Source organism: Bos taurus, chromosome 7, assembly GCF_002263795.3.
Source record: "Bos taurus isolate L1 Dominette 01449 registration number 42190680 breed Hereford chromosome 7, ARS-UCD2.0, whole genome shotgun sequence".
Taxonomy (NCBI): Eukaryota; Metazoa; Chordata; class Mammalia; order Artiodactyla; family Bovidae; genus Bos; species Bos taurus.
This window is the reverse complement of record NC_037334.1, coordinates 51,554,493-51,576,666: the sequence shown is the minus strand read 5'-3', so window position 1 is coordinate 51,576,666 and position 22,174 is coordinate 51,554,493. Positions and strand designations below refer to the sequence as shown.

Sequence of the window (22,174 nt, the reverse complement as noted above, 5' to 3'; positions counted from 1 at the left end):
TCCATAAAGCAGAAGTAGATATTTTTCTGGAACTCTCTTGCTTTTTTGATGATTGAACAGATGTTGGCAGTTTGGTTCCTCTGCCTATTCTAAATCCAGCTTGAACATCTGGAAGTTCACGGTTCATGTACTGTTAAAGCCTGGCTTGGAAAATTTTGAGCATTACTTTGCTAGCGTATGAGATGAGGGCTATTGTGCAGTAGTTTGAACATTCTTTGCCATTGCCTTTCTTTGGGATTGGAATGAAGACTGACCTTTTCCAGTCCTGTGGCCACTGCTGAGTTTTCCAAATTTGCTGGCATATTGAGTGTAGCACTTTCACAGCATCATCTTTTAGGATTTGAAATAGCTCAACTGGAATTCCATCACCTCCACTAGCTTTGTTCGTAGTGATGCTTTCTAAGGCCCACTTAACTTCACATTCCAGGATGTCTGGCTCTAGGTCAGTGATCACACCATCGTGATGATCTGGGTCATGAAGATCTTTTTTGTACAGTTCTTCTGTGTATTCTTGCCACCTCTTCTTAACATCTTCTGCTTCTGTTAGGTTCATACCATTTCTGTCCTTTATTGAGCCCATCTTTGCATGAAATGTTCCCTTGGTAGCTCTAATTTTCTTGAAGAGATCTCTAGTCTTTCCCATTCTATCGTTTTCCTCTATTTCTTTGCATTGATCACTTTAAAAGGTTTTCTTATCTTTCCTTGCTGTTCTTTGGAACTCTGCATTCAAATGGGTATGTCTTTCCTTTTCCCCTTTGCCTTTTGCTTCTCTTCTTTTCTCAGCTATTCATAAGGCCTCCTCAGACAACCATTTTGCCTTATTGCATTTCTTTTTCCTGGGGATGGTCTTGATCACTGCCTCCTCTACAATGTCACGAACCTCCATCCATAGTTGTTCAGGCACTCTGTCTATCAGATCTAATCCCTTGAACCTATTTTTCACTTCCACTGTATAATCATAAGGGATTTGATTTAGGTCATACCTGAATGGTCTAGTGGTTTTCCCTACTTTCTTCAATTTAAGCCTGAATTTGGCAATAAGGAGTTCATGATCTGAGCCACAGTCAGCTCCCAGTCTTGTTTTTTTTGCTGACTGTATAGAGTTTCTCCATCTTTGGCTGCAAAGAATATAATCCATCTGATTTCAGTATTGGCCATCTAGTGATGTCCATGTGTAGAGTCTTCTCTTGTGCTGTTGGAAGAGGGTGTTTTCTATGACCAGTGTGTTCTCTTGGCAAAACTCTGTTAGCCTTTGACCTGTTTCATTTTGTACTCCAAGGCCAAATTTGCCTGTTACTCCAGGTATCTCTTGACTTCCTACTTTTGCATTCCAGTTCCTTATAATGAAAAGGACATCTTTTTTGGATGTTAGTTCTAGAAGGTCTTGTAGGTCTTCATAGAACTGTTAAACTTCAGCTTCTTCAGCATTACTGGTCGGGGGTGACTGGTATATTGTCACCCTGCTTATTTAACTTACATGTAGAGTACATCATTTGAAATGCTGGGCTGGATGAAGCACAAGCTGGAAGTAAGACTGTGGGAGAAATATCAACAACCTTAGATATGCAGATGATACCACTCTAACTGCAGAAAGTGAAGAGGAACTCAAAGAGCCTCTTGATGAGGGTGAAAGAACAGAATGAAAAAGCTGGCCTAAAACTCAGTATTCAAAAAACTAAGATCAGGCATCCAGTCCCATCACTTCATGGCAAATAGATGGGGAAACAGTGGAAACAGTGACAGACTTTCTTTTTCTTGGGCTCCAAAAATCACTGCAGATGGTGACTGCACCCATGGAATTAGAAGACACTTGCTTCTTGGAAAGAAAGCTATGACAAATCTAGACAGCATATTAAAAAGCAGAGACATCACTTTGCTGACAAAGTTCCATATAGTCAAACCTATGTTTTTTCCAATGGTCAGGTACAGGTGTGAATGTTGAACCATGAAGAAGACTGAGCACCGAAGAATTGATGCTTTTGAATTGTGGTGCTGAAGAAGACTCTTGAGAGTCCCTTGGAATGCAAGGAGATCAAACCAGTCAATCCTAAACTAAAGCAACCCTGAATATTCATTGGAAGGACTAATGCTGAAGCTGAAGCTCCAATACTTTGGCTATCTGATGCAAAGAGCCAACTCTTTGGAAAAGATCCTGATGCTGAGAAAGATTGAAGGCAAAAGGAATGGGAACGACAGAGGGTGAGATGGTTGGGTAGCATCCCTGACTCAACGGACATGAATCTGATCAAACTGCAGGCAATAATGAAGGACAGGGGAGCGTTGAATGCTGCAGTCCGAGGGTTTCAAAGAATCATAAATGACTTAGTGACTGAATAACGCCACCATCAATGACAGGATACCTCTCACCTGAGTGTTGGATACATGTGTTCTTTTAAAATTTTTATTTATTTATTTACTTGTCTGTTATTTATTTTTTTAATTGGAGTATAACTGCTTTACAATATTGTGTTACACTCTGCTGTACAACAATATGAATCAGCTATATGTATACATATATCCCCTCTCTCCCCCATCCCATCCCATTCCTCTAAGTCATCACAGAGCACCAGACTGGGCTCCCTGTGTTTAACAGCAGCTTCCCACTAGCTATCTGTTTTACCCATGATAGTGTATATATGTCAGTGCTACTTTCTCAATTCATCCCACCCTCTTCTTCCCCTTCTGTGTCCACAGTCTATTCTCTACGTCTGCATCTTTATTCCTGCCCTGCAAATAGGTTCATTAGTGCTACTTTCTAAATTTCATATATATGTGTCAATATAAATATTTTTCTCTTTCTGACTTCACTCTGTATGACAGACTCAAGATTCATCCACATCACTACAAATGATCAGTTTCATTCCTTTTTATGGCTCAGTAATATCCCATTGTACATATGTACAACATCTTTATCTATTCATCTGTTGATGAACATTTAGGTTGCTTTCATGTCTTGGCTATTGTAAATAGTGCTGCAATGAATACTGAGGTACATGTGTCTTTTTGTTTGTTTGCTTTTTGTTTTTTATTATTTTTTACATGTGTTTTTTTGAATTATAGTTTCCTGAAGCTATATGCCCAGTAGTGGGATTGCTGGATCATATGGTAGTTTCATTTTTAAAGGAACCTCTTTACTCTTCTCCACAGTGGTTTTATCAATTTACATTCCCACCAACAGTGCAAGAGGGTTCCCTTTTCTCCACACCCTCTCCAGCATTTATTGTTTGTAGATGTTTTTATGACGGCCATTCTGACTGGTGTGAGGTGGTGTCTCATTGTAGTTTTGATTTATATTTCTCTAATAACGGGCAGTGTTGATCCTCTTTTAATGTGTTTGTTGGCCATCTCTATATCTTCTTTGGCAGGTGTTCTTTTTATTGTTACTCCTTAACTTCACTCCTAGGTATATACTCTGGAGAAATTCTTGCCCTTGCAGAAGACATTTTATATACTCTTTTATATATATGATATCTTTCCCAGCTTATAAAGTTATTTATTCTATGCAAAAAGAATAAGTTGGATATGTATGCAGTACTGACATGGGGAAAACATCCAATGCATCCTAAGTATCAAGCATGTTATAGAACTCAAGAAACCTGAACAATATATACTAAAAGGTGAGCCCTAGTTATCTCTGGAATGGTTTCCACTTCAAAATTATACATTTCTAGAGTGTTCCAATATTTTGCAGTAATCTCATTCACTTCTGTGGTTAAAAAAAATTAAGTTTATTCTTAAACATGTAAAAACACTTTAAAATAGAGGAGTACTTATTCTGGAAAGAGGGACATTTTTCCCTTTCGCAAACTGAGAAGAGTTCCCTGGCAACCCCCTGATTGTATAAAAGAGAATCTGTGAGGATAGAAGTTTCAAAATGAGAAGGGCTGCTAGACTTAGGTTCCTTTAATGGAGTAAAGAGTAAATGGGGCCTGGTCAGTCCCTCTGACTTACCAGACTTTCCTAACCACAAAGCAAGCCTGCTTGTTCCCTGCCACTCTCCACCCCCAGCTCAGGAGGGTGACTGAGGTCTTGGCCAGCTGCCTTCCAGTCCTGCCCCAGTGTTCCAGGCTCCCAGCTGACTGAGCATCTGGCAGTTAAGCCAAAGGCCAGTAATTTCCTGACTTCCTGAATAAATACCTGTGAACAGAGAGAAGACATAGTGGGGTCAGAGCAAGTGCTCAGGGACACAAGTAAAACAACGAACACAGCCAGCAGTAGTAACCGGGAGTAAGGCGAGCTCAGGAGATCTCGTTCTGGGCTAGACCATGATTTGCCCTGTCTCCCTCTAGCCCCCAGAATTTTCCACTGCAGCTGGTGGGGACTCAGGCTCTTGGACTTGGGGAACCATGGAGAGGACAAACCCTAAAGAGTTCATTTTATCAAAGGGGAAAAATTCTAGGCTTTTGCACGTGCTGCACCCTTTGCCTAGAACGTTTTCCCTTCATCTTATCCTGACTAGCTTCTGTTTGTTCTTCAGTTTTCAAATTATGGACCACTTCCTCTTGGAAGCCCTACCCAGCTCCCACCACTTCACCACCCTCCTTGGAGGCCTCTCTGCTGCCACAGCCTCTCCTTCCCTGAGCCAGCACTAACCCACTCTAACAGTTTCCAGTGTGTCTTTCCCACAGGAATTTTAACTTCCTGAGGTCAGGAACCGTGACTATTATACCACTAGTACCTGGACACTCCAGAAGTGCTAAGAAAATATTTTGAGAAATAGATGAATAAAATAAAAGAATGGCAGAGAGGGCAAGTGACAAAGAACCCCCCACCCCCACTTGTTTGTAGTGTGGTTCTTGGCAGCCTCTGGAAGGAGCCTCCAAGGCTCAGCAAGCAAGCAAGCTGCTGGGAGCTTTATCCTCTCTTTCTCTCCTCCCATTCCTTTCCATTCTTTTATCTTCGAACCCTTCCCTTCCCCAGTTCCCATCCCTGCCAGCTTGATGTGAGCTTGAGCTCCCTCTACTGGCTAGACTTCAGTGCCACAGGGAGCCAGGCCCAGGTACCCTCTCTTGTTTCCAGCTTTCCTCTGGAGAGATTCTCCTACCCACTCCCACTCTGGGGTTCATGAAGGACTGGAACATGTAGAGGAAACAGCCATTCAGCACACAGACGAGCTTTCCACCACCAGAGCCCCCACCGCCCCACCCTCGACCCTGGGGGCATTTCCCTCACACCCTTACCTCAGTTTCCTGGGTCTCAACTCCATACTGCTACTCCAGCTAATTCACAGAGATGTTGATTTCCGGAGCCTTTGGCTGATACATCAGTTCTGACTGTGAAACAGAGATCTCAAGATGAGTTGGGAATAAAAAGACAAAAGACTGAGAGAAAGAGCAGAAAGAAAAGGACCCAGAGAGTGAAAGGATATAAATCCACCTTAAGACAAAGATCCTGGGTAAGACAATCCACTTAAGAGTTTTGTCCCCGACCATTTCCAACCCTCATACAGCCCTGGACTCATATGAAGAAAAATTTCCCTCACTCCTTCAGTGTGCCTATGTTAATACAGAACTAGGAGGAGTCACTGTGTTGATCAGATCTTCAGACTTAATAGAGATATTATACTTCAGTTAAACTCCTGGAGATGACTTCTCTCCCCAACCCCTGCCCTGTTCTCCAGGAGCTCACATCTTCACTGTCATTTCCACTGAACGAGTACTCTGGCTCCACTCCCTTTTCAGGGATGCTTCTCTCCTTCTCCGGCATCAGCTCATCCAGCCAGAGGAGTTCCTGTGGCGAGAAGACCCACTCCAGTGCCTTTCGGACTCCCACCAGGCCCAGCAACTGCAGGGATAGAAACAAAGCCAAGGGCTGTCAGCAATAGCAGCAGGAACGTTAACAACAGCCGCATTGTGTATAGTTTCAGTGAATGCTAACACATTCATATGAGGTAGACATGATAGTTATTTCCATTGTACAGAGGAGGAAACTGAGACCCTGGGAGCTTACTAACTTCTCAGAGGTCACAGAACTGAGATGTAGTAACCAGATTGGTTCCAAAGCAAAGCCCATGACTCTTAACTTCCTCAGTTGGTAAGAACAAAGCCAGAAGCTTACAGTATCACCTAACTGGGTAAAAGAGTGCCAGCCTTGCCTCTCCCAGGTCCTCAGTTTCCTTCTGGGCCTTCTATCCCTACCTGTGGTTGACGAGCCCAAAGAGGTTGGGAAAGGAATTAAACCAGATATCCCAGGTCCAGAGCCTCACAGTTATCCCTTGGCCATCTTTCCTTGTCCTGAGATTCCCAACCAGGCAGAGCCAGGACAAGTGACAGAGGAGAGATTCTTCCTCTTGTGAGGCCTTGACCACCCTCCCAGGCTCAGAGCCACCAGGACACCACCCAACCCTGCCACAAGTCACCATGATGGGGAAGATGATAGCTGCAGGGGTAGACTTGATTATCCAAAGCAGACCCAGGCAGGCAAGCTGGATGGCTGTGAACAGGTGGACCCTGCTCAGGGGCACATGCCGCAAGAACAGAAGGTCTGGCTGGTGCTTCGCTGGTATCAATAATAGCTGCACCCTCTTCGTGAACTAGGGGAACAAGGGGAGGAAGAAAACAGGGTACTCAGGTAGTCTGGAGGGTGTCACTGTTAGCTATCCAAGCCTAGCTTGGAGGTCAGAAGGCTCCCTTGGTCCCCTCTCCATCCAGAGTGTGGCAGCAGAGGCTCTGTGCCCAGGAGAAGCAGGAAAAGAGGAGGAGAACTAGCAAATGTAGGCAGGAAGTAATGGGCTTACCTGGATGCTGCTAATCGCTGTCACCCCCATGTACAGGAAGATGCCATAGAGAAGAGGCATTGGGATGAACTGGTAGAGAGAATTGGAGAGCTGGCAAAGCAGTTCGCCTCTGCTAGCTGCCCAGATAACCCCAGCCTCCAGCCTCCAGCCTCCAAGATCTAAACATACCCACTTTGCATGCCTGATTTCATTGAATGTTCACATCAGTCAGATGAGGTAAATTCTGTAATTGTCTCCATTTTACAGATGGAGAAGTTGGATTTCAGAGAGGCTAAGTAACTTGCCCATTACCTCTCCACTCCTCTCTCGCATTCCTCTCTGTTCTCTCTGTTCCTGTTGTACTGGCCCCCTTTCCTTTCCTCAGTGTGCCCACATTTACTTCTACCCCTTTGCAAGGCCTTTTGCTTTGCTAGTCCCTCCACCTAAATGCTCTTCCCTGACCTCCCTCTCATTACTCCTGTCATGACACCCCAGAAAGGCCTTGCCATTAAGTGCACCATTAAGATCACCCCACCCTCTTTTATTTTCATAGAAGTTATCACTATCTGAAATTATCCTATTTTATTGTTTTAATTGTTTTTATCTGTCTCCTCTCACCAGAATGCAAGATGTGGATGACCTCTTTTGATCACCACTATATCCCCGGTCCCTGGAACAGTACTTGGCATATGGCTTATGCTCGGTAAATATCTGCTGAACGGGAGTCACCTAGTTTAGTCAGCGGCTGATCCAGTCCATCTGGCTCTTTCAACTACTCTCCTCTCATCCAGCTTCCATGACCTTTCCCTCCCCTAACCTCCTGTCATCCTGCCAGTGACTCTTGTGTACAATTCTCCACACCCTCCTTGACTGCTCTGCTGTACTGGCTTGTTGAACCTTTCTGCTGTTACTTGTTACATAATTTTTATTCATGTGTATGTGTTGCTGACAGGGGCTTGGTTCCATATTCTTTTTCAGTATCCTTCCCCTTCCCATTCCCTTCTCCCAGGTGCCTCTCAGAGCCTTGCACTCCAGCAGGTATTCTATAAACATCTGGTGAGGGAGATGTGAAGGGGTTTTGCCTCAGAAGTTTTCCTGGATTGTGATGATCATGTTCTTAGTCTAAGCCTCATTGAGTATGGAGTAAGAGTAGCTAGTGCTTGGCCCCTGGGGATGATGGCGTGTCTCTACTTGGCTCCACTGGGTAGAAAGCCAATTGGGTCACAGTTCAGGTTCTCAGATAGATCTGAGAAACCAGGTCTCTTGGTGGTCTCTTGTAAGTTCCTTAACCTCTTTAACTTTCAGCTTCCTCACTTTAAAAGTGTATATGCTTCTCATGGGTTATGCCAGGATTAAATGAGACTGTGGGTGAAGAAAACTTAACACAGTGCCCAGTATGTAGTAAATGTTCAGCCAATGTCAATTCTTGCTATATTTATTATTTTTACTGCCTTGACCCTGATGCTGGCTTGTTTAAGGTACCTTGAGTATAGGTGCCAGGAAGATGGAGATTCCTGTGAGGATGAATACTGCCAGGCCCGTCAGCCTCTGCTCTCTGTGGGGAAAGGAGGAGTTAGCTCTGGGGGAGCCCCTGGGGTGCCAGGTTTGGGGCCCTGGCATGAGGGAAGTGGAGGGATCCCCTGATAGTTCCCTGGAAGGGAGGGGATCTGAGCTTGGTGTGAAAAATTGGTGGAGAAGAAGGGACAGGTTACCTCTATATGAGGGTCCCAGTCCTCTTCAGCAGCTCAAGTTCAAAGTTGGTCTTTGTTTTTATTTTGATGGAAAATTAAGCAATCTTATACCACCATAAAAACTTTTACTTCATAATGTACAAAGTTGATTTCCCATACTCTCAACAATTAGATTGCATTTCCAATAAAATTGTTTTTGTGATGTTACTCTATAATATCAATGAGGTGCTTCTACACGGAGTGGGATTCTTAGGTGGCACCTCATCCTTGCTCAGCCTTCACACTCACCTCCATGATGCTCCCCTGGAGGCCCCTCCCAGTCCCATGACTGAAGGAGCCCAGCACCCACCCATTCACCCCACTTCAGTGCTCATGGGGCAGTGAGAGAGCCCTCTGGAGTCACCAGCTTAGAATTTAAGTTGCCCAAATAACTCTGCGCTGTACCCAGTACCTGACTTTGCTGCCCACGTCTCATTCCAGTCTCCTGAATACTGGCCTTACCTGATGCCCAGAAAGCTGGGAGCCTCCCCTGGGGCACAGGCTCTGCTCTCTCTCCGAAGACTGTCCATGTGGGCCAGGGAGATGACAGTGGCTGAGACATACCAGGGCAGCCCAAGCGCTGATGTGAAGGGCATGAGCACAGCCACACAGAAGAGGTCCAGGTGGAAGCCAGCTCCCTTCTGCAGGCGGTGTGGGGCAGTGAGGATGAAGCTAGCCCAGATCTGGGCCCTCTGTCCTCTGGGGTGAGAGAGGGGGAACCCAGACCCCACCCTGGAGCTCCTGTCCCTTGGGCTAGGGACCTGGGGTCTGACCCTGCAGGCCTTACCCGCAGTCTGTATTCAGCACGGTTGAGGATGACCCCTGTGATCTGCTGGTCCATGAAAATGAGGATAGACAATAGCAGAGCAGGCAGGGCAGCTGCCACACTCAGCCACCAGGGGTTGGCTCCAAAAGGTGACACCAGCCAGCCACGTCCAGGGAGTGTGGGCTGGGGAAGAGGAGTCCATGGACAAATTGGAGAGGCTATCTTAAGAACACCTCATCTACACACTCTAGCCATGGCATTCTTCCACAATGCCCCCCTCCCCACCCACTGTAAGACACTGGATGCTAGGTGGGAGCAGTCTGTGTGTGTACAGCTGGTTCAGCGCATCCCAGGGCAGAAGGACGGAGACCAGCCTGGGGGTTGGGCTGGAACCAGGGGCTCTGGACTTTGAGTCTTAGGGTCCTTCCCTCCCTGTAAGAGGAGGAGGTAGTGGATGAGGCCCACCCACACTTCTTGATGTACAGAGCACTTCTCCCTAAGCAACCACCCCCCTCCCCCACCAAGAGCCGGGCAACTCAGGTTCAGACCTGCCTTGATCTGGGGCTGGGGCAGGGATAGGGCTGGGTGTGTCTGCGTCTGCTCTGATTACAAGGCGTCTGTGTCGGGGAGGGCCTCAGTTGCTATCTTGGGTTCTGAGCCCCTAAGGCTGCCTTGGAGCCTTGGAGCCACCCTGCTTTCCTGTCCTGAGGGAAGCTGGAGGGGAGGTCTCCAAATGCACCGACAAAGTTTAGGTACTAAGTGAGCGCTGAGCCTTGTCCTGTGCACTGTCATGCCCTGGGCAGGGAGCTCTAGCTTGACCCCATCAGAGCAGGCAATTGGGGGTGCAAAGTAGAGAGTGGGGAGTAGTAAGTAGGGCCATGCCGAGGGTAGGGAGAACACAGAACAACAATAACTAGCATTAATTGAGGTGTTGGTATGAGTCAGTCCCAGTAATTTGACAGTGCTTGGGACTATGATCTTCTGTGAACCTCAAAACAAGCTATGAGGCAGAAACTATTGTTATTTATTATTTCCATTTTATAGATGAAGAAATTGAGGCTCAGAATGTGGGTTAACTTTCCCAAGACACACAGCTAGGAAGTGACAGAAATGGGACTCAGACCCAGGGCTGGCTAACCAGAACCCACTCTTTTAACCTCTTACCTGCAACAGTAGCTACCTATCCTAGGCTTACTATGTGTCTGGTACACAATGTGCCCTCACAACAATTCTGTAAGACCATTATTATACTATTTCTATCTTATGAATGAGAAAACGGAAGGCTAGAGAAGTGTGGTATCGATTCATCTTCCTCCTCTAGGGTCCTGTCTGCTGACCCTGCTTTGCCCTCTCCCCTCCATGCCCAGCTCTCACCTTGAACTCTCTGGGCACCATGAGCTTCGGTGTGGCTAGGCCAAGGAAGGCATCGAGGCCACAGCCTAGCAGGATGGCCAGGACCGAGGAGAAGTCACCCAGCATCTTGCGTACCTGGCCACCCAGCGGACACTCAGTCAGGTTCAGGCCACCACCCCCTCCTTCTGCCCCCTTTCCCATTTGCAGACAGGGCCCAAGGCCAAGAGCCAGTTCTCTCCCACAGAAGTCCAGGTGACACTCACCACGGAGGGGAAGAAGCGACTGGTCTTTACGTGCTTGAGGGCCATGGCAAAGAGGAAGGAAGTAAGGAAGAGGAGGATGGAGAAGAAGGCAATATCTGGGACTGTATGACAGCCGGGCCCGCGAGGATGGCCTCCCCGCTGGGCACACTCAGGTGGGGGCAGCAAGGATGCATTGACCAGGCCTAGGTCCTGTGTGGAGAGGTCATCCAGGTTGGGATTATGGGCAGTGAGATAAAGGTCCACTGATGCCCAATGAGACTGAGGACACCAGATAAGAGATCTCCAGCCATAGCAAATGGTTGGGCCTCAGTGGCCTATGAAGGGTCAGAAGAGCCTGGAACCACTAACTTTTTGACCTCCACCCTCTCTTTCTCAGGCCCTCCCAGGAACAGGCCCTCACCATGCTCAAGATGTCATCTCTGTCTTTAGGGTTTGTGCTTGTCCACTGAGACTCATTTCCTGGGAAGCAGAGAATTCAAGTGAGTTTTCTTCCCCTGGGAACCTTCTCCAGCCTTAATTAGAAGCCTAATTTCACAGGTCCAGCTGAACCAGAGAGTTCTTTGTTCTGACTCATCTGTCTGCTGACTCCAATCACTACCCAGTCTGTTCTCAGGACACTGCCTCTTGCCCTTATCCCTTCAAATTCCCTCCCTATCTGTATCCCTGGTGGCTGGCACAGGACCGGCCAAAGCAAGTGCCTAGTAAATGACTGAGCACACACATTTGTGTGTTTCCACCAGCATCAGAATTATTGTTGTTCGTGCCTGGTACAGAGTCTGGCACTCTTGAGAGGATGCCTATTCCCCAGTCCTGGTGTTCCTGGCCATGTGGAAGGAAATGTGCTGGTGCAATAGTCCGAGCTCCTCTCCACCCTGTCACTCACATGGCCCGGGGGAAGAGTGGTGATTTATTTGGTTGGTGACTTTGGGAGAAGAAGCTGGGCATGCTTGGTCCTGCCCCTTCCTCTCCCTCTCTAGGGAGTAAGCACCCTGCATGCATTGAGCTCTGCTCCTCTAGGGTGAGACAGTCCCTGTCCAGCATGGCCATGACTGGGTGAGTAAGTCAATCCAATTTTGGTTTCATCATTAGGAAGCCCACATACTCATAGATATAACCATGGTCTTCTCTTAGCACTGGCAGAAGTAAAAGATGAAATTAGGCCTGCTCTGTTGACTTATTTTTCATCTGACTCAGAACCAAAGAAAGGAAGTTTGCTGCTGGCTACTGGGTAGGTACTCAGCATTTTGCTGAACTTAACTAAGGGGACAACAACCCTTCCTGCATCCTCCCTTATTTTGCCAAGCTCCCTATTTCCCTCGGGCTTCCCAGGTGGCTCAGTGGTAAAGAATCTGTCTGCCAATGCAGGAGATGTGAGTTTGATCCCTGGGTGGGGAAGATACCCTGGTGAAGGGAATGACAACCGCTCCAATATTCTTTCCTGGGAAATCCCATGGACAGAGGAGCCTGGCAGGCTACAGTCCATGGGGTTGCAAAAAGAGTTGAACATGACTTAGTGACCAAACAACAACAAGTTCCCTCACCCACCTCCTGGATCTGGGTACTGGCAGAGACAGCCATAGGTGGGAGAGCCAGGTCTCTGGATGGGATAGGCATGGGTCAAGGTCAGCATTTTTGCAACAGCATCATAGATGAAGATGAGACTGATGAGAGCACAGAAGCCTTCCTCGGTGAAGCGGGTAAAGTAGCGCACCAGCACGCTGGCCTCCGTGGCCACCAGCACCAGGCAAAAGATGGCCACCCAGATGCCAACCCACAGGCGGAAGGGCAGGTAATCCAGGCTGTGATCTCTGGGGGAGGTAAGAGACAGCAGGGTTTGCCTGGGCCCACTCTTACTCCCAACCTAACCCAGGTCAGGTGCCCCTGGAGCCAGTTTCTACCCTCCCCTACTAACCCAGCTGAGACCAGGCTGAGGGTGTGCTAGTGAGGTCAGGTGAGGTGGGGGAATTCTCCTACCTGCTGAAGGAGAAGAGCAGACGTTCAAAGACCAGCACTGGCCCGGTGCTGCTAAGGATGGTGAGGGGCTGGCCAGCCATCAGGCAGAAGGCAGCTCCAGTCACTGCCGTGCCCAGGAAGCTTTCCAGCACCCCCTAGAAGCCAACAATGGCCCCTGTCAGGACAGGTACCCAAGTTCCCTGGGAGCCTCCTCAGCCCAACCATAGACACTAGAGGAGGGCGTAGGGCACGGCTGGTTGAACACAGAAGATAGGCCTGCTTCCCACCCACCCACCTGCGCACCGTCGGTGGCTTCTCCCAGCAGACCCCCAAAAGTGATGGCGTTAGTGATGGTGGCCAGGTAAATGTAGAGCACGGCCGAGAAGCACTGGGGGTGCAGGGCGTCCAAGAAGTCGCTGGGGTACCACGAGGCCTTCCGCCGCACGTCCTGGACAAGGCCCCCGAACAGCCTCCCGCCCATGGGTTGTCAGTGATCCAGGCTTCAGCATCCCAAGTCCCTGGGGCCAGGTGAGCCTCCCCCCGCGTCCCCCACAGTGACTGCACACCTCAAGCCCATGACACCCCACTGCCCCCCCCACCCAAGGTACCCTGGCTTCCACCTCAGCACGCCTCACCTGCCTGTCCGCCGCAACTCCGGGTTAGCCGCGTGCTGTCTGCGGCCGTGCCTGTCCTCAGCTGGGGTCCTTCTCCGGACAGAGGGCCCCTTGGCCACCCGCAATTGCGAAGGGAGCCTGAGGACCAGGGGAACCCGAGTTGGCTAAGGCTCTGCTACCAGACCGCGACTCGGCGCCAGAGTTCTCGGCGATCCGCCCCCTGGCGGCGGGTTGTGTGTTTGCGGGCTGGGGGCGCCGCAACTCCACAAGGTCCAGGTCGCCTTCTAATAGTGAAAGCCAGGCTCCAGCACGGGAAGGTACTCAAGGTCTCACAGCCACAGAGTGGTCCAGCAGAACGCAGGTCTTACCCTTTCCTCTCGCCCCCCTCCCCCACTTCCCTTCCTCAACACTGGAAGGATCTCTATGGCATGATGACCCCCCAGATACCTTTTGTGCTCAGAGGGCAGGCATTTAGGTGGGGGAATCCGAGCTGTTGGGTCCCATCGACCTGGAGGGAGCACTGTCACTTCCTCTAGGAAAGCATCCAGGGCTGCCAGAAGGTCATGAAGGCTGCTGGCCCGCCGAACTCTCCACTGAAATTGCTGGGGATAGGGGCACAGAGAGGCACTAAATACAGTCTAAATACAGATCTGTTCTTACATGCATTTTCACAGTTTCAAAACTAGACACAGGTCACATAGGCAGATGAGTCATTTAAGCATTCATTCAGGCATGCATGCATTCAGGGAGTATCTGTGGGTGCCTACAGTGTGCCAGCTCTGTGCTAGGTAAGGGGGGCTGTGGTGGTAGCCAAGGCAATTTCAATCCTCCTGCTCACAGACAGGAAGCCACATTCTGCTTCACTGTCGTACTCAGTCACACCTAGAGAGTACACACACACTCACTTGACACAAGCCTATGTGCATGCACACAGACACACATGCCTGTCCAGCTCACCAGGTCACTGAGGAGGATGGCCACTGCTCGGCCCATCTCATGGTAGCCCCTTCCCAGTGTAGGGGGACCGAGGAGCAGGCAGAAAAACCTGAGGAAAGAACCAGGTCCTGGAGAGAATCAGAGGCTGCTATCTCACAGGGCAGCCCTGGCCTCTGACCTCATTACTACTCCCCGTATACACGCTCACACCGTCTTTGCAGCTCTAACCACTACCCCTCCCTAAGCACCACCCCCCACACACCCTAAAGAACTGGTCCCAAAGACTTCCTAATACCCTCCTGGGTAAAGGCCTTTTCTGGATTCCAGGATCCCTGACCCCCAACTCAGCCACCTCACCTGCTGGGGAGGGGCACCTCAATAAGGGGCCCCAGTACCACCGGATCCCTCAGTCGCACAAAGACCCCCAGTGGCTGTTCCAGGAAGCCCAGCTGTCCTGCCAGCACAGCTCCTGCTTCAGCCCCTGCAGCGAACTTCTGTCTTAGAGGGTTCTGATGCTGGGTGGGGGTTCAAGGAGACACAGACGATGAAAGGTTATTCAGGGGAGAGGATGTAGGCAGGACCTTGACTGATGAGGAGCCCAGTGGAGGGTGGCTCCCCTGACCTCTCTCCCAGCCCTGCCCTTGGAAGGGCCACAAACCTGTTCCTTCAGGGGGGCTTCCTCCTCCTGAGAAGCCTCTCTTGGATGGGCAGATCCTACAAAACAGGATTATGTTTAAGAGCACAGGCTTTGGGGACTTCCCTAGTGGTCCAGTGGTTAAGAATCCACCTGCCAGTGCAGGGAATATGGGTTCAGTCCCTGGTATGGGAAGATCGTACGTGCCACAGAGCAACTAAGCCCAACTAGAGAGCAGCCCCTACTTGCTGTGACTAGAGAAAGCCCTTGCTCAGCAAGGAAGACCCAGCACAGCCAAACAAATAATAATAATAAATAAAAGCTATATCGTAATCTGCAGAAGGCAATGGCACCCCACTCCAGTACTCTTGCCTGGAAAATCCCACGGACAGAGGAGCCTGGTAGGCTGCAGTCCATGGGGTCGCTGGGAGTCGGACACGACTGAGCGATTTCACTTTCACTTTTCACTTTCATGCATTGGAAATGGCAACCCACTCCAGTGTTCTTGCCTGGAGAATCCCAGGGACAGGGGAGCCTGGTGGGCTGCAGTCTATGGGGTCGCACAGAGTCGGACACGACTGAAGCGACTTTGCAGCAGCAGCAGTATATCATAATCACTGCAGATGGTGACTGCAGCCATGAAATGAAAAGACACTTACTCCTTGGAAGAAAAGTTATGACCACCCTAGACAGCATATTAAAAAGCAGAGACATTACTTTGCCAACAAAGGTCTGTCTCATCAAGGTTATGGTTTTTCCAGTAGTCACGTATGGATGTGAGAGTTGGACTATAAAGAAAGCTGAGTGCCAAAGAGTTGATGGTTTTGAACTGTGGTGTTGGAGAATATTCCTGAGAGTCCCTTGGACTGCAAGGAGATCCAACCAGTCCATCCTAAAGGAGATCAGTCCTGAGTGTTCATTGGAAGGACTGATGCTGAAGCTGAAACTCCAATACTTTTGCCACCTGATGTGAAGAGCTGACTCATTTGAAAAGACCCTGATGCTGGGAAAGATTGAAGGCAGGAGGAGAAGGGGATGACAGAGGATGAGATGGTTGGATGGCATCACTGACTCAATGGAGATGAGTTTGAGTAACCTCCGGCAGTTGGTGATGGACAGGGAAGCCTGGCATGCTGCAGTCCATGGGGTTCCAAAGAGTCGGACATGACTGAGCAACTGAATTGAACTGAACTGAATATCTATATATTATAAAAAACCACAGGCCTTGGGGGTGGATCCACCAGGGTTCCCTGACCAGCTTTGCATTGTTATGGAAACTGGAGCACACCTTCCCCCTGCTACTCCTCAGTTTTCTCATCACTAAAATGAGGATAATTATGGTATTACCTCCCAGTGTTGTTGTGAAGATGAAATGATCTGCTGTGTGTAAAGCTCACCACGATGCCCGCCAAGAACATCTCTTCATGGAGCTCTGGCCCTTGTGCTTCTAGCCCTTCCTCTCCCCTCAGGACTGCCCCTGCTGCTTCTCACCCTCGAGTCCTAAGTTGAGGTCTGACCCAATGCCAGGCCACTGCTGGTCCAGGAAGGTGAGGGGAGACCTGGGGTCCTCCCACCCCAGGGATTTTGGTCTTGGGCCCAGGGAGGGCCCTCTTACCCCAGCAGGGGCCGGTGCATGGGGTCTGGATGAGGTGCTGGGGTCTCTGCAGCAGCAAAGCCTTCAGCTTCCCTCTCAGCTCTGGGCTCAGCGACTCCACTCTGGTCACTTGCTCTGGAGAACAGAGGTGGGGCTCCCATCCTTTCCTGAGAACTCCCTGCCCCTGAATTCTTCCCCTTTCCCCTCTGCCCAGGCTCCTTTCCCTTCCAAGAGTCTCAGGGAACACAAGTCCAACCAATGGACTTGCTCTTCCCCTCTGCATTTCCACCTCTTCCTTGTGATACAGGGGTGGATAATTCTCAAGAGTAGGGTGGGGTGGGCTCTGGAAAATTCTAAGACTTCATGGGGAAAATCTTAGAGAAATCATGAGGATGCCCAGGCCCTCCCAGCAAAGGGTCCCAGGGCACCTGTGAGCTCCTGGAGGCTCAGAGCTGGACAGTCCAGCAGGACAAGGCCCTTGGCCAACAAGCTGCGGAGCTTCTGGAGGCTGGGCAGTGCCACGGTGGGCACGTGGGGGGTGCTCCACCGGCCTGCACCCACTTCCAACTTCTCCTCAAACAGCACCCACCTATGGTGAGAGGGGCAGACAGTGTTACTGGGGGCATCTCTCCCAGGTCCAAGAGTGAGGATGCAGGAGAGCCAAGGAAGGTGAGACAAGGGTGAAGTCATGGGCCCAGTGGTACAGAGCCCCTCCCCAGGGAAGTCACCCCCTCATCTTGGATCTTGGGGAACTCAAAACCAGACTGCAGAAAAGGCTGAGCACCATAGAGCATGAGGGTCTGAAATGGGGAACACAAAAAGAAACTCATGATTGGAGGTGATAATACCAACCCCGCACACAGGAAGAGCTGGGGTCATGGAGGAGGACCCAATGGGGGAAGGGGAAGGACCCAATAAAACTGTCCTGGATCCCACTCACCTGCCTGTCTCTTTCCACTCGGGTGCGTGGGGCCAGCCCAGCAGCTCATTCAGCTGAATGAAGAGCGGAGGGTCCTTGGGTACCTCCAGTTCCCTGCTGTCTGTGTCTAAGGGGCCATCAGGGCTGAGGCCAGAGCCAGGGCCACTGTCCAGCTCTCCTGTGGGCACATTTTCACTAGCACTGGAGATGTCAGACTCCTCTTGACCTGGCAGCTTCATCTCAGTGAAGCTTCTACAAACTCTCAGGGACTGGTGTGGTCCTAGGTTCTGAGGCCAGGGGCCCTCTGGCTGGCTGCATTTATAATGCACCCCCCACCCCGCCATACAACACAAACAGAGCCAGACCTGCTGACTCCAGAGCCAACTGGTCACCTCCCCTGTGGTTGTTTTCCCCTCTTGGCTAGCCTGAGTGTGAGGCCAACCTAACATTTTCCAGGCTCTCCAGAAACGCCCAACCTGGAGCAAAAGTGTTATGCGTGTTTCCTGTGGGATCAGGTCTGACCCTATTGTATTTTGTGTAAATTAATGGGAGTCTATCACTGGCTTGGATCTGAGGACTGACCCCCAGATTATACCACCCCATACTCTGTATCAAATACAAACACAAAATACAGTGGACTGTTTTGGGTGTCACCAACACACCCTGAGGATATACATTTGGAGAAACAGAGGCCTACTAAATAACTGGGTCTGTAGAAGTTAGGCAGACTAACGAAGAAGGGAGACAGCAAGCAGAGACCCTGTCATTAAATGAGCTAATGATGGAAAGTGGAGGCCGTTCATGGAGAACATAGGTCTGCATCTTAACTTCATTTGTTCAGCCACACCTGGAAACTTCCTAATTTAGCTGTGTGCCTGGTATTGGCCTCTCTAACTCAGCCCCCCAGTGAAGATGGAGGAGCCACCTAGGGTGTGTGTGTGGAGGAGTTCCTGGAGCTAGATGAGCAAGGGAGAACATGGTCTGTTAACATGCAAGTCCTATTGACTCAACCTTCAAAACAGACCCAGAATTCAACCACACCTCCCTACTTCCAACATTACCTCCTTGTTCCAAGCTATAATCACGTCTCACCTGAATTATTTCAGCAGCTTTCTAATTTCTTATGGAGATCTCTCTGCTTCCACTCTTTCATTCTCCACAAAGCAACCAAGAGGACCTTTTTATATTATTAGTGTAAGTGAAAGTCACTCAGTTGTGTCCAACTCATTGCGACCCCATGGACTATACAGTCCATGGAATTCTCCAGGCCAGAATACTGGAGTGGGTAGCCTTTCCCTTCTCCAGGGAATCTTCCCAACCCAGGGATCGAACCCAGGTCTCCTGCATTGCAGGCAGATTCTTTACCAGCTGAGCCACAAGAGAAGCCCTATTATATTATTATTTTAATAATCTTGTTATTTATTTTTGGCAGTTCTGAGTCTTCGTTGCTTCAAGGGCTTTTTTCTAGTTGCATGAAGTGGGGCTACTCTTCATTGCAAGGTGTGGATTTCTCACTGCAGTGGTTTCTCTGGTTGCAGAGCTTGGGCTCTAGAGCTTGAGCTCAATAGTTGGGTGCACAGGCTTAGTTGTTCCATGGCATGGGAGATCTTCCCAGAGTAGGGATCGAAACTGTGTCTCCTGCATTGGCAGGCAGATTCTTTACCACTGAGCTACCAGGGAAGCCCTATTATTTTTATTTTTAATGTTTAAACTACATTTCCATTTCATTCAAACGTAATGGTCCTTTTATTCTGCTGAAAATCCACACAATACATTCTCATTACTCTTAGTAGAATAATTAAACTCTGTCATGACCTGAAGATCTGATCTATAGTCTGGCCCCAGCCCACCTCCCTGATGGGCTCTTACTGTTCTGTCATTGCTCGCTCCTTTCCAGCCACACTGGCCTCCCTCTGTTACGTGAAGCCTGTTCCTGAGGGAGGGTCTGTGCAGCACTTTTTCTCTCTGCAAGAAGGGTTTTTACCCCAGATTGTCACAGGACTGCATCCCTGTCACCTAAGTCTCATTTCAGACATTACCTACTCATGGAATTCTTAGTTTCTTCATCACTTTTCTCTGTTTTATTTTCTACCCAGCAATTGTCACTACTAGTAACTGCCTTGTTTATTTATTTATTTTTAATCGTTTATTGCCTACCCCTCCGCGCACACACACACTGGAATGTACAGTCCACAAAGTAGATATTTTATCTATCTTCTTCACCACTGCCCCTAGAGCACCTAGTGGCACTCAATAAATACCTGTTCAATGAGCTCATAGAAAGGGAGGGGCTAAGGGAAGCGCTGCGCTTCTTCTGGAGACCACACGAGGGCGCTGCTCCCCGCGGACAGGATCGCTAGAGCCGCTCCCTTGGGCCAAGCGGCGGAGTTTGCTTCTTGAGCGGGCCCGTAGAGTGCACAGATGGAGGGGCGGCCCGAAGGAGGTCCTTGAATATTTTGCCTTGCCTTGGGGTGTAGCGGGGAGCAACGGCCTGGGGCGAGAGACCCATCAGGCTCATCTGATGTGGGTCAATCAAACCCCCCACTAGATACCTGGGACCCATTTCCTCTCTGAGAAATGGGATTCAGGCCAGTCCTCCCCACCAACTCCAGGTCTGGACTTGTGGCAAATATCTCCAAGTTCACGGAGGTCCCAGGGCAGGAATTAGAGGATCGAGTCACCATATTACCAGTTGGGAATGGGTGCTGAGTCTGAGGGGGGAAATTGGTTTCAATCCAGGATGAATAGAAACTGGCCTAAGAACTGAAAGTTCAGGGAATCCCTGTGACCACTCCTTCAAGAATGCGTCCTAACCCCAGGGGCCAGTGACTCAAGGGAGCCTGAGGGGGACAGGAGCTGGATTTAGCATGAATACCCCCTCACAAACATGTCCTCCCTTCCCACCCCTACTCCAGCTAAAGTTCAGAGGGTTTGCCCTGCCCTCTCTGGCCCCAGCTACTCTGGCTCCCCAGGCTGCCTATAGTAGAAGGCCACCATGCCTCCATCCTCTCCAGACCCTTTTTTCTCTTAAGTCTCAAGTGCTCTGAGCTGCACAGGTTGATGAGGGAGTGAGTGAAGATCTGTCTGTGGGCATCAGTGGTCTCCCAGACAGGGCCAGTGAAAGTGTGCTGTCTGAGAGATCAGTACTGGGCATGAGCCCTGGAAAATGCCCTGGCCCAGGATGCAAAGACTTGGTTCTCCTCCTGGCTCAGTCACAGACTTGTCAGGTGTTCTTGAGCAAAGCTCTTCCCGCCTCTGAGCCTGTTTTCTTCTACCAAAACTGCGACAGTGTTTAAAGCAGACCTTTAGCAGTACATGGGGGAGCCGTGTCATCAGCTGGCTGCCTGGGTGTAAATTCCAGCTTGGTCACTGTCTAGCAAGTGGAGAAGAGATTTATCCTCGCAGAACCCGAGTTTTCCTATCAGCAGGAGGGGAATAATAAACGTGCCAACTTCATAGGCTTTATTAAAGAAACAATGCATGTAAAATAGGCCTGGTAAATAGTAAACACAATAAAGGGAGGCTGTTATTATTAAAAATGATGAATATAGTCACTTCTAGAGTGGAGAGAAAAGAAAATGTATGCTGAAATGTCAATTGCATCCAACCACTGTGCGTGGCACATTTTCTTATATTATCCTTAGGACAAGCTTTTAAAAAACTTTATTTTTGGAGGGTTCAGGATGGGAAACACATGTATACCTGTGGCGGACTCATTTTGATATTTGGCAAAACTAATACAATTATGTAAAGTTTAAAAATAAAATAAAATTAAAAAAAATAAATAAAATAAAAAACTTTATTTTTACAAACTTTTAATTTATTTTTAAAAAACTGTTTATGTGAGTCTAATTATAGAAAAAGTTGCAAGAAAAAAAAGTAAGTCTCTGGCTGGTACCTATCATCCAGCTTCCCCCAGTGGTAACATCTCACATAACAACAGTACAACATCAAAACCAGGATGATGACATAAGTACAACACTGTTAACTAGACTGCAGGCGTTATTCAGGTTTCACTTGTTTCTATTGGCACTCATGTGTCTGTGTGTGTTTGTGTGTATAGTTTTATGCAATTTTATCATATGTATAGATTCACTTACACCCAACTGGACAAATTGCTCCTCAAGACTTGGTTTTCTCATTTATAAAATGGGAGTGAGAATGAGATGAAATAATGTATGTAAAGTGCTTGGAACAGCACCTAAAATTGAGTAGCAAGTATTCAATAAATTTAAGTTTTCTTTTTTTTCCCCAGAAAAAAAGCATTTTTTAGAAAAAAATGACTTATAATATATGAATAACTTATATTTGTTATAGAAAATATCTTCCTTGGTGGCACAGAGGATAAAGAGTCTGTCTGCAACACGGGAGACCCAAGTTCGATCCCTGGGTCGGGAAGATCCCCTGGAGAAGGAAATGGCAACCCACTCCAATATTCTTGCCTGGAGGATCCCCATGGACAGAAGAACCTGGTGGACTACAGTCCATGGGGTCGCAAAGAGTTAGACACGACTGAGCGACTTCACATCACATTATAGAAAAAAACAGAAAATATTCATAAGATTAAAACTAAAATAAATTTTCAAATGCCCATACCTCAAATTTTTACTCTTACCACAAATTTTAGGTGTATTTCATTATCCTTATTTTATTGTAAAGGCACTGAGGCTCAGAAAGGAAAGCACTTTGCCATAGTC

General features: G+C 48.6%; 1 protein-coding gene and 1 long non-coding RNA gene across 3 annotated transcripts in view; one reads left to right on the top strand and one right to left on the bottom strand.

The window, feature by feature from the left end:
• Positions 1-8,613, top strand: part of LOC107132639 (uncharacterized) — a 42,796-nt gene extending 34,183 nt beyond the window's left edge. The window contains exon 2 of the long non-coding RNA XR_009495280.1: positions 1,924-8,613. This is a non-coding gene — a long non-coding RNA (uncharacterized lncRNA). The remainder of the gene's footprint in view (positions 1-1,923) is intronic.
• Positions 3,713-17,979, bottom strand: SLC4A9 (solute carrier family 4 member 9). 2 transcript variants are annotated; one of them, NM_001192206.2, is made up of 22 exons: positions 17,499-17,716; positions 16,987-17,147; positions 16,580-16,693; positions 14,989-15,044; positions 14,688-14,845; positions 14,352-14,439; positions 13,842-13,996; positions 13,416-13,532; positions 13,076-13,250; positions 12,802-12,935; positions 12,373-12,635; positions 11,228-11,286; positions 10,828-11,016; positions 10,586-10,699; positions 9,233-9,394; positions 8,908-9,086; positions 8,198-8,270; positions 6,737-6,805; positions 6,359-6,532; positions 5,629-5,784; positions 5,181-5,273; positions 3,716-4,137 (listed from the first exon to the last, which is right to left on the bottom strand). In NM_001192206.2, exons 1-21 carry the CDS (start codon positions 17,714-17,716, stop codon positions 5,220-5,222), a joined length of 2,868 nt encoding a protein of 955 aa, NP_001179135.1. In that variant the 3' UTR covers positions 3,716-4,137; positions 5,181-5,219. The 2 variants fall into 2 exon arrangements, with proteins under 2 accessions (XP_024849824.1, NP_001179135.1); XM_024994056.2 differs by lacking the exon at positions 10,828-11,016 and having other exon boundaries at positions 3,713-4,137; positions 17,499-17,979.
• Positions 17,980-22,174: the final 4,195 nt, after the last annotated feature.

What these genes read in the sequence shown, in the direction of transcription:
- SLC4A9 (XM_024994056.2), bottom strand. Translation starts at nt 17,926, where the DNA reads ATGTTAGGTTGGCCTCACACTCAGGCTAGCCAAGAGGGGAAAACAACC. An exon ending in AAGCCACCGACGGTGCGCAG is followed by an intron (nt 12,936 to 13,075) that starts GTGGGTGGGTGG and finishes GTTGGCTTCTAG; the next exon opens with GGGGTGCTGGAAAGCTTCCT. An exon ending in CTGCTCTTCTCCTTCAGCAG is followed by an intron (nt 12,636 to 12,801) that starts GTAGGAGAATTC and finishes TACCTCCCCCAG; the next exon opens with AGATCACAGCCTGGATTACC.